The 11653-nt window shown below is 38.9% G+C and overlaps 1 protein-coding gene across 1 annotated transcript in view; it reads left to right on the forward strand.

The window, feature by feature from the left end:
• Positions 1-9562, forward strand: part of odad3 (outer dynein arm docking complex subunit 3) — a 9583-nt gene extending 21 nt beyond the window's left edge. Inside the window, exons 1-13 of the mRNA XM_077719021.1 lie at positions 1-376; positions 456-577; positions 677-754; positions 2606-2779; positions 3212-3313; positions 3396-3521; positions 3617-3733; positions 3840-3989; positions 5680-5840; positions 7462-7618; positions 8001-8147; positions 8349-8436; positions 8497-9562. The exon at positions 1-376 is cut by the window's left edge and continues 21 nt beyond it. Coding sequence (XP_077575147.1) covers positions 298-376; positions 456-577; positions 677-754; positions 2606-2779; positions 3212-3313; positions 3396-3521; positions 3617-3733; positions 3840-3989; positions 5680-5840; positions 7462-7618; positions 8001-8147; positions 8349-8436; positions 8497-8612 — 1617 coding nt within the window. The 5' untranslated portion in view covers positions 1-297 and the 3' untranslated portion in view covers positions 8613-9562. The remainder of the gene's footprint in view (positions 377-455; positions 578-676; positions 755-2605; positions 2780-3211; positions 3314-3395; positions 3522-3616; positions 3734-3839; positions 3990-5679; positions 5841-7461; positions 7619-8000; positions 8148-8348; positions 8437-8496) is intronic.
• The last annotated feature ends 2091 nt before the right edge of the window (positions 9563-11653 follow it).

Genomic DNA, 11653 nt, shown 5'->3' on the forward strand with positions numbered 1-11653 from the left:
AAAACAACCACATATGGCTCCTGAGCCATAGGTTCCCTCCCTACCCGTTTTAGACTGATTTTGTCTTTTGAAAAAACTTTACAATGGGGAAATATAAAATTAAACATGAACGCATTAATATCACTCCTGTACCGTACGGCACTACAAATAATATTTGGTTCCCTGCTGAAACCACAGATGACGTTACTAAAATGTTTGCGCGTTGCTAGGTAACCTTGGCTGGCAAACAACGCGGCGAGTCCACCCTTCTCATTGAATTGTATGCAATTTGACTCAGTATTAGATTAGATCGAAAAGATGATGTTTGAATTGGAAAGCATCAAACCGTCCATATATGACCAGATATCAGATTTGCAACGTAAACTTCAACTTTTAGGTGAGTTAATTTCAATTTGTCGGTCTTGTCGTCGCGTTTACGTCTTCCCAATTGACTTGATGAGTCGTGATATGTTCAGAGAGTGACAAGAGCGCATATTTTGAGAGCTCTCACTCAGCCCTGGAGAGGAATCGCCAGAACATCTTGCACCTCAGACAGGAAAACAAGGACTTGCATAAGAGGGTGTCAATCGCAGAATCCGTAAGGACAAAATAAACCCGGATCATTTCAATTCATCTTCAAAAAGGTCCAATTGCTTACAATGGAATTCACCCCTGAATCCCACTTTTTTTTTAATAGGATGAACATGAATTCATCAAATTGGCTTTACACGGCCGAGGTGGGGAAAAGAACACTTGGCCCCAGATGTCAGAGATGGTATGTGGTTACTTTTTTTGTTTTTGTTTACCTTGCGCCTACGACCTGTAGTTCTCATTCGTTTACAAAAATCACTACAACGAGATTCTTGCATGACAAAGATGACGTCATCACGCAGCACACAGAGAATTACTATGATTCACAATTTAGGTCACGAATTGTTTTTCATGGGTTGTCTTGTAACGCTGTTTGTCGTAAGCGATGAGACTTCGTATCTCACATATCAATTTCATAAAATACTGTTACCCTTTCAGGGACAGTGATTGTTAAAAGTGCTGGACATCTAGTCAAAAGTCGACACATAAGACATTTGATTCATGAATTTATCAATTAGATTAGATTAGACAACTTTATTCATTTAACAAGAGGGTGAGAAAACAGACAGGGAAAATACATTTTAGAAATTAAAAAAAGAAAAGAATTACTTGCACCTCATTTCATCTCATTTTCTGAATCGCTTTATCCTCATTACGGTTGCGTGGGGTACTGGAGCCTATCCCAGCTGACTCCGGCCTCACAGCTCTGGGGTCCTGGGTTAAAATCCAGGTCATGTCCACCTGTGTGGTGTTTGCATGTTCTCCCTGGGCCTGCGTGGGTTTCCTCCCACATTCCCCCCAAAAACATGCATGGTAGGCTGATTGGACACTCTAAATTGCTCCTAAGTATGGTTGTGAGTGTGCACGGTTGTCCATCTCCTTGTGCCTCTGGGGCGGACACAGCTGGGATTGGCTCCATTATATATATTATTATCTTAATAATAATAAAAAATAAAATAATAATAATAGCGCCGCCTTGTGGTATGGAGGTTCACTCGCCTGACTTCGGTGCGGGTGCGGATTCAATTCCCGTTGGTGGCGAAATGATTGGGAGGGCAGATGGTCGTTTGTCTCTCCGTGTGCCTTACGACTGACTGGCGACCAGTCTATGGTGTAGTCTGCCTTTCGCCCAAAGACAACTGTGTTAGGCTCCAGCAAGCCCCGCAACCCTTTCGTGGATGGCCGGTATGGAAGATGAATGAATGAATAATAATCGTTATAGACAGATCGCATAAATCATTTTAAACAATAATTTGAACAGTTGAATCTTAATACTGAACAATTAAATTCGAGACATTTCTCCCAGTGTTTACATTTCCTAATCATCACTAACAAAATCACAATGTCCAACCACTGCTGAACTATTTTTGGAACAGACGACCATACGCACCGAAGTCAAGCGCCAGCATCAGGTGGTCTTTTTACACACATCTAATCATGGAGAGAAAACATTGTTGTCTATTTCATCCTTGTCAAAGTGCAATAGCCACACATCTGATGGCCATGTCAAGTGTTAAGGCAGGGGTCCTTAAACCATTCCACAAAGGGCCGCAGTGGGTTCCGGTTTTCTTTCCAACCCATTGATTGGACACCTTTTAACCAATCTTTCGTCCTACAAGTGGAGTCAGTGGATTGCAGTCAGATGCTTCTTGTTTTCTGCAGAAATATCATTGGTTAAAGTGTCTGTGCTGGATTGGTTGGAACAAAAATCTGCACCCACAACAGCCCTTGAGGACCTGTTTGGCTTTCCCTTAAATTTGGTGCCTCAATAGAACAATAAGAAATACATTTTTGAAATAAAGTTGCTATATATAAATGTTTTAAAAAAAGAAGTAGGAAGAAAAAATCCATAAATTGAACACACACAAGGATACTATTGCACTATGAAAAATAATTCACATCACAAAAAAGATTTCGAAGCGGATCCCTGTGTTTGTTTTAAAGAATATATAGGTCCACCATAGTATTTTCAGTTTTCAACATGTAACTCACAAGGAATACAATGTAGCTAATAGGCTTTGTTGTTGGTTTTTAGGCAGCGCTAACCAAACTGCAACAGCGTGTGTCAGCAAAGATGAAGCGTCTCAATGCTGTTAAGCACGCTACTCAGACTGAAGAGCGCAGCCTTGAAGACCTAAAGAGGGAATGCCTGAGATTGGAAGCATTGGGCTACATCCAGGCCATCTCGGAAAAGGAAGATATTACAATGGTAATCAGCTACATTAATTCATATACATCTATTAATTTCACATATACCTGTCAACTTGTACATTTTCCCCATATTTTATGTTTTTGATCATTTAAAATTGTGTAAGCCGTAACATTTTTTTCCAAGTAGGTTTTATAGTTAAATGAATGACAAATGATTACTCCTCAATAGTCTTTCCAGGCGCCTGATTACGATCTGGGTTATTTGATTCAGGTCTGTTGGAGAAGGGAGATATGGAAAAAAAGACTTGATAGGTTATTTCAAGGCTCAGAGTTGATGACCCCTGTTGTAAAGTGTCAGATACATGAACATGGATCGCCATTTTGAGATTTCGATTAGCTATTTGTCCAAGTTGTTTATGGTTATTTCATTGTATGTGAACCAGTCAAACATGATCAGACGAATCAAACTTCTTGTTCTCTGTACGTGAAGAAACTGAGGTCACTACAGAACCGCTTGGAGAAAAACCAGCTCAAGTGCAAGGAGGCTGCAAACATCATGACTAACTATCTAAAACTGAAACGTCACTTGCAGGTTAGTTGTGGTCAACTTTAAGATGATTTGTCAGTCCCTCTTCAAGTGAGGAAGCATTCTTTTCTCTTCTCTTCTTTTATAGGAGGAAAGTCTGACATTCCAAGGTAGAATTGACGGTATAGAAGCAGAAATTGTTAAGTACAGAAAGGAAATGCATGACCTTCAGGATATGAACAACAAAGCCCAGATCTCCAAAGAAATGGCTATAGTAAATGATGACTAGTTTCACACACAAATGCACATCCGAACACTTACGTAAAACTTTTTATTTATATTGGACTATTCTCTTTTCCATCGTCCTAGGCCGAGTTACAGAAGGAGGAGGAGTTGTTCTTCAAGGAGCATCAGGAAAAAGATTATATTTTAGCTATCTACCGTAAAAGGGTGCAGGAGATCAAAGGTCGGGCTGAAAAGTTAGATGTGAGTCACACACACACAATGCTGTATTCAGTATAATGACCTTCATGAATAAAGAGGCGCAAAATTATAAACCAATGACACTTGCTTATTAACTTCTGACACACAGGCCCAGAGGAAAAGTGTACCACAGGATGATCTGAATACAGAAGTTGAGATTGGCGCCGCTAAGATGGCCGCTGAAATGTCCCAGAGCATCATTTTGTTTGAGACAACTCTCCAAAGTGTGAAGGAAATCACTGGTTATACAGCTATAAAGGTACAATGTTCATACAGAAGCATTTATGTATTTTGTCCTCTGGCCTCTTTGCTTATATTCTGTGATAAAATACAAAATACTTTCATGTAAAATCTAGAAAGACAAAGATGATTATTTGTTATTCAAAATATTGCGTGGTGGATTTTGTCAGGTTTAAAACCATATACATTCAATAACTTCAGATCAGAGGAAGCACACGGAGTTGGTCTTAATGAGAATTTACTAGACTTCAGCTGAAGGAGGGGTCAGAGTACCCAGCGCTGGGAGATGTGTCCATCCCCCAGCCTGACCAGTTCGAATCCCTAGCTACCCCCAACAGTTAAGCTAGTTTTATTAACAAAGGGTCATGTGACCTAGGTAAAAGGTGAACAAAGAAATGGGCGTGTCTTGGTATATGGCACGCCCCTAACTCATAGGTGTTATGATGGAAATTTCCACAAGGCTCTGCAAAATTCCATCCTAGTGACTATACTGAATAAGAGTATAAATAATACATTCTATACTCCACAGATTTACCCAGGGATTAAATTTAATTCATTTTATGTTGTGCTACTGATGTGTAAAAATGTAAATGAAATCATCATGGCACTTTGTCAAGGCTAAATAAAAAGCTCGGTCGAGCAAATGCTGGAGTAATGATTATCCAACAAAAGCCCACAGAAGCTCACGCACATTCCAGCCAGGAATTAAAACCCTCGACCAAAACCATACATGGGTCCTGTTATACCACAATGCTGCGTGAAAATTTCCCAGATAATAGGAGTGAGATGGTTCTTGTGTCTGTGAAGAAACCTACTACTCCTGTCTCTTAATAGAGTCTGTGTCAGGGGTGGAGTGAAGATGAACAAGAAAGCAGGGAGGCCAGAAATAATAGTGCAGCGGTGGCCAAAACGGTCCCCGAGGGCCGTTGTGGGGTCAGTTTTTTGTTCCATCCGATCCAGCATAGACAGTGTAACCAATTAGAATTCTGCTGAACCAGAAAGCACCTGACTGCAGTCCACTGATTGCACTTGTAGGACACCAGATTGGTGAAAAGGTGTCCTCCTGATGGTTTGGAATGAAAACTCGCACCCACTGCAGCCCTTTGTGGAATAGTTAGCTCACCCCTGTTAAGTAGTGGTTAACTCCAAAGGGTTTAATATTCAATGGCAATGAAACATATTCACTCAATGGCATTTACATGTGAAATTGTTTGGATGTCTAAAACTGTCATTGTCAGTGAAAGAGTTAAAAAACAAATTGCTAACAAAAGCAGGAACAAGTCACGGCTGGAATAGGGAATCTTGAATACAAATAGACTTGATAATTAGACTGGAAACACGAGGTGGGCACAAAAGGTTAAGAAGAAGCTGATTGACAGATCACAAAATGAGCAGGAAACAGTGGGTGATATGATTTTGTAATGGAAAGGGCAAGCTATACTTGGGAACAAACCAAAATGAAACAAAAACTCAAAACAAAGCATCCAAACAAGCAAGAAAGAAACCAAAACCCAAAACAAAGCTTACAAACAAACAAGAATGAAATAAAAACACAAAACAAAAGTGGCAACAAACAAGAATGAATCCAAAGCAAACACAAACTGTAAATAAATATCTGTTTGTTTGGATGACTATAGATGGATTGTTTATGTACAAGATTAGAAAAGGTTTTCTGTAACTGCAAGAATATTTGTGCCTCTAATGCATAGGAGATATTGGATCGATACATCAGCCAGAGGGAGACTCTTCGACACATGCGAGGTCTTAAAGCAGAAAACCAGTCTATTCTCCTGCAACTAAAAGAGGAGAAGGACCACCTCAAACAACAGTTTGATGAAATAAAGTATTCTGGAGAAACACAATTGTCCAGGTGCGAAAGTTTCACTACTCGAATTTAAGTAAAGCTGGGTTTTAAGTTTTACTATTACTTACTACTTTTTAATAGCACTATAAAAATGCCAAATTTAATCACGCATTTCTAATGGGACTGCAGTTTGCAATTGACACATTTTTTCTATTGGTTTTGGCCTGAAGAGTGGGGTGAATGATTCATACGGGGCATAACAGTTACCACTAATCTACAGCACTCACAATTATTATATACAGTGGGGCAAATAAGTATTTAGTCAACCACCAATTGTGTAAGTTCTACTTGAAAAGATTAGAGAGGCCTGTATTTGTCAACATCAAGGATAAACCTCAACCATGAGAGACAAATGTGACAAAAAAAAACAGAATATCATATTTTCAAAGAATGTATTTCCAAATTAGAGATTATTAGTGGAGAAGTATTTGGTCACTTAACAAACAAGCGGGATTTCTGGCTGTCAAAGAGGTTTAACTTCTAACAAGGTCTAACGAGGTCTCCACTCGTTACCTGTATTAATAGCATCTGTTTTAACTCATTATCGGTATAAAAGACACCTGTCCACAACCTCAGTCTCTCACACTCCAAACTCCACTATGGCCAAGACCAAAGAGCTGTCGAAGGACACCAGAGACAAAATTGTAGACCTGCACCAGGCAAGCAAGACTGAATCTGCTTTCGGTAAAAAGCCAGTACACATTCAGGCCCGCCTTTGGTTTGCTAGAGAGAGTTTGGATAATTCAGAAGAGGACTGGGAGAATATTATTGGCAGATGAAACCAAAAAATAACGGTTTGGTAGAAACACAGGTTCTCGTGTTCGGAGGAGAAAGAATACTGAATTGCATCCGAAGAACACCATACCCACTCTGAAGCATGGGGGTGGAAACATAATGCTTTGGGGCTGTTTTTCTGCAAAGGGACCAGGATGACTGATCTGTGTAAAGGAAATAATGAATAGGGCCATGTTTCAAGAGATTTTGAGTGAAAATATCCTTCCATCAGCAAGGACATTGAAGATGAGAGGTGGCTGGGTCTTTCAGCATGCTAATGATCCCACCACCCTCTTGCTACTGCCTCAATGTCATTTCCCTGAATAAGGGATGAATAAAGTTTTCTCAATCCAATCCAATCCAAACACGAATTTCGGGGGCCTGGAGTGGCCTAGCCAGTCTCCAGATATCAACCCCATTGAAAATAGTTGAAAGTCCGTGTTGCCCAACGACACACCTAAAACATCACTGCTGGAGGAATGGGCCGAAGTATCAGCAACAGTGTGTGAAAAGCTTGTGAAGAGTTACACAAAATGTTTGGCCTCCGACATTGCCAACAAAGAGTACATAAGTATTGAGATGAACTTTTGGTATTGACCTTATACTTATTTTCAACCATGACTTGCAAATAAATACTTTAAAAATCAAACTGTGGTTTTCTGTTTTTTTTCTCCACATTCTGTCTCATGGTTGAGGTTTGCCCTTGTTGACAATTACAGGCCTCTCTAATCTTTACCAGTTGGATAACTCACAATTTGTGGTTGTCAAAATACGTTAATACTACTTGCCCCACTGTAGGTGTAAACAACTTGTCCCCACAGTCTTAGAGAAGTGTTTTTTTCTCCACTTGCAGTGAGAAGAAAATGCTGGATGAGTGTGAGAAAGACATGCTGACTAAAGAGCAGAGCTGTGAAACAGCTAAAGAACGTTTCTCTCATCTTGTCAAAAATCTTGGCAGTATCCAAGCTGGAGTGGAGCACCTAGCAGAAAAACTTTATCACATCACGCTGGTATTTAAAAAAAAAGATAATATACATTTCTACATTTTTATTCCTTTGTTATACATGAATTAATGATATCATCAGAACAATTGCATGTTCTCACAGTTCTAAAAATGTCACATTTATTTAGTTGTACGTATATGCAGACCTCAATGGCATTGCATGTTAACTATGTATATTTCGTATTTTACTTTGAAGGTCTTTTTTGTCTTCACCTTTAACCAACATATGACATTATAAGCAAGGCATTAAGTCACAACCAGACTGCCCTGAGGATAAAAAAAAAAAACATCTGCTATAAGTGCTGTTGAAAGCAAATAATAAATGAATGAATTTCTATGTGTAAGCCATTTGTTCTGTTTATTGATTGCCTCTTCTTCCCTCTATGAAGAATGAACCACCACCAAAGATGGCTCTGAAGTCAAAAGAGGTTTTGGTGCATCAGCTGACTCAGTGTCAAAAGAAAGTGCAGTTACTCAAAGAAAAGCTTCAAGGAAAAGACCTCGAAGAGATTAAGAAGGACATGGAGGAAGAGGAGGTGAGATGTAACGTTATTCAACCCGTATTCGGGAAATTTCATGGTCACAGTAGCAAGAGGGTGAGAATACAGACACAGGAAAATAAATTTTAGGCATAGATAAAAAGGTAATAAATAAGTTTTATTTAAATATATATATAGAGATAGACACAAATGAATATGCAGCTGGCATGACTTCTCACACGTTATATCATTCTCTAGTTCTACTTTATGGTTGAGAAACAACTGCCTCCTTACAACAAAAGAGTCACCATGTCTGAAGACCAAGAGATGGACGAGTTTACTAACGGTGAGATTGCACACCCAGTCTAACAGTTAGCATTCTTACTGACAACCATTTTGATTTCAGAAGACGAGAATGAAGACGAAGAAGGTATCCCCTCTCGAGAGGCGATGAAGCGCCGCTCTCTGACTATAGTTGAAATGTCCAGTAAGAAAACCTGGAAGGTGAAAAAGGGCAAGTGAATAAGAAAGTGAAAGGCCAAGAAGGGAGAGAGCGGAGTGGGGTCTTCCTGTGGTCCATACTATAAGTAAATTGGTGGATAAGTACATAGCTCTATGGATTGATTGATGGACTGGATTATTAGAATAACTTAAATAAAAAGATAATCCAATTGAAAAAAATAATACTTTGAATCCTAAAACAGTAGAAACTGGTCACTGAGAATCCTTGCAGATGAATAACTTGACTCAAAGAGGGAAAAAAGGTTATCGGGCTCGATCGTGATGACTTCAAGGACTTGGATTGAATTGACTGTAGTGTATTTGCAGTCAGAGGAAAATATTTACTTGGTTTTCATTTTCCACTTTTGGTCTTTTCAGTTTACAGTTGATCTTTTTAGTTGGATGGAGTGAAGATGACATTTTCATTTATGAGGAATCATATCAATGAACCTATTTAAAGTTTGTAGGTTGCTAGGCGGCGTTACTGTTTTTTTCAGCGAGTCAAAAACAATGTCCTAGAAATAGAGTACAACAGCAGTGACGTTCTCTATGCATAATTGATATTCAAATGATGACATAGAGACAACCACATAAACAAGTTTTTACAGTGAACAAAATGTCTGACTCACTTACTGGGTCATTAGGTATAGAATGTTATTTCTGCAAGTGTATGTTTTTAAATCTTTGTTGTTAGCAACAAAAGAAAAATATTGTTTTTGGAAGGGGGCTGTATGACACTGGAAATACTGACATGATTCGGCTGTCATTCAGGTGGACTAGTACACTAATTTATATATATTTCCAAGAGTGAATTGACCGTTCACACTGATTTTTAAGGAGTTCACACAATGACATGATAATTTTTTTTCTTGATCAACCAGAACACAGATGGTTCTACTGTATCAATGTAATAACATTTAGTATTGTACATTTCATAAATGCAATAAAATTGTTTCCTCAGCCTTCCTAAATGTACTCGTCTGAGTGGCATGTTTGAACTTTTGAAGAACAACCAGTTATTTTGTATATCATGATCCATTGCCACTTGTGTGAATTACGAAGCAACCAAGGCTTTAAAAAACAAACATTGCCAATGACATAAATCTTTCCGCATCTCATCTCATTTTCTGAACTGCTTTATCCTCACTGGAGTTGCGGGGTTTCCTGGAGCCTATCCCAGCTGACTCCAGGCCAGAGGCAGGGGACACCCTGAATCGGTGGCCAGCCGATCGCAGGGCACAAGGAGACAGACAACCATTCACACTCACACCCATACCAAGGGACAATTTGCAAGGGTGTCAAACTCGGGTTGGTTCATGGGCCACATTAACGTCAACTCCATTTCATGTGGGCTGGACCATTTTAGATCTAATATCTAGATTTTTTAAATTTTTTAAAATTGGATTAAAAACCTGGATCAAAAGCACTGAATAGTCTGTTTTTATCGATATAAAGCAATGCTTATTTGAGCTTGTTTTTCTTAGTACAGTCGCTCCCCTACTTACGAACATTCAAGATACGAATAATGGTGTATATACAAACATGTCTGCGCGTATGTCGAAAAATGTTTGGAAAAACATGCTGTGAATTAGATTTTGTATTGGGCGCCTTTTTCCAAGTAGTGCTTCTTTCCGCCGCTAATACCGACACTTGCCGCTGTGAGAGCTGACCCAGCATCCACCTTCCTCTGCCCAGTTTGTTGCAGTGTGTAAGTGCGTGAACGTATCTCCAGTGCGCAAAGAACTTTTTTGATTTTTATCATTCAATATCTAGTGCATCCATTATTCAATATGGTTGGTGAAAAGCGAAAGGCTTCTAGTGAGAGTTGTAGTGCAAAGAAGAGGCAAGACATTTCATTTGAAACGACCCTCTCTTGATATAAACTACTCCTCTTCTTCCTCCTCCTTCTCCATCATCTCCTTAAGCATCGAGTACATCTTCCAAAAGTAAGTTAAACTTAATTTTATGTATCTTATTATGTACATGTACATACTGTGTATCTCTCTCTCTCTCTCTCTCTCTCTCTCTCTCTCTCTCTCTCTCTCTCTCTCTCTCTCTCTCTCTCTCTCTCTCCCCCCCCTCTCTCTCTCTCTCTCTCTCTCTCTCTCTCTCTCTCTCTCTAACATACGTAATACAGCACTGTACGTATTATCTCCATTTTATTAAATGTTTTATTCAGTACAAACCAATACATGTTACTTATACAAGCCTTAAACATACTTATATAAACCTTCAATATACTTATATAGGCCTTAAACATAAATCATAATTACAAAATATAGCACTGAGGCAACTTACGAACGAATTCAGCTTACGAACGATCGTTCGGAACGTAACTCGTTCGTAAGTTGGGGAGCGTCTGTATTGGAAAATGTCTTTTAATCATGTTTTTTTTATTTCAAATGGAAAAAATATTTTTAAGTGGGAAACGGAAAATATTTGTATATTTAAACTAGAATCACAAAAGAAAAAAATAATTAAAAAATTGCAATGAATTATTTTCAAAAGGTTTTAAATAATCTATAATCATTTGAATTTGATCCTAAAACAGAAAGTCAGCACTCATGATTTACTTTCTCGGGCTGCACAAATTGATGCAACGGGCCAGATTTGGCCCCCGGGCCGCCACTTTGATCCCTGTGATTTAAAGTGTCGCAGTCTAACATGCATGTTTTTGGGATGTGGGAGGAAGCTGAAGTACCGAGGACCACCACTATGAGGCCAACGCGCTAACTCATCCGTCGGTCTGCCTGGGAACTACTTTGTGTCAACTATTCTTCAGCATATACAAATAGAATTTCCCAAAAAGAGCATGTGAACCTTTTGGCTTTAAAGGTGCTTTCCCACGGTTCTAAAACTTGTGTTACTGTCCCATGCATAAAAGAGGTCAACCTGTGTCGTCTGTGATTTGATTTTAGTTTATTTTTGTGAAATTGGTCTGCAACTTTAATAAGTCAAGTTTATAAGTAAAAAAAAGGGCAAAAACGATCATGCACATATTTACCTTGACACTTATCTACACAATGGTAATTTATTTATTTGTTTGTTTGTTTATTTCATTT

Source organism: Stigmatopora nigra, chromosome 6 (assembly GCF_051989575.1).
Source record: "Stigmatopora nigra isolate UIUO_SnigA chromosome 6, RoL_Snig_1.1, whole genome shotgun sequence".
Classification (NCBI taxonomy): Eukaryota; Metazoa; Chordata; class Actinopteri; order Syngnathiformes; family Syngnathidae; genus Stigmatopora; species Stigmatopora nigra.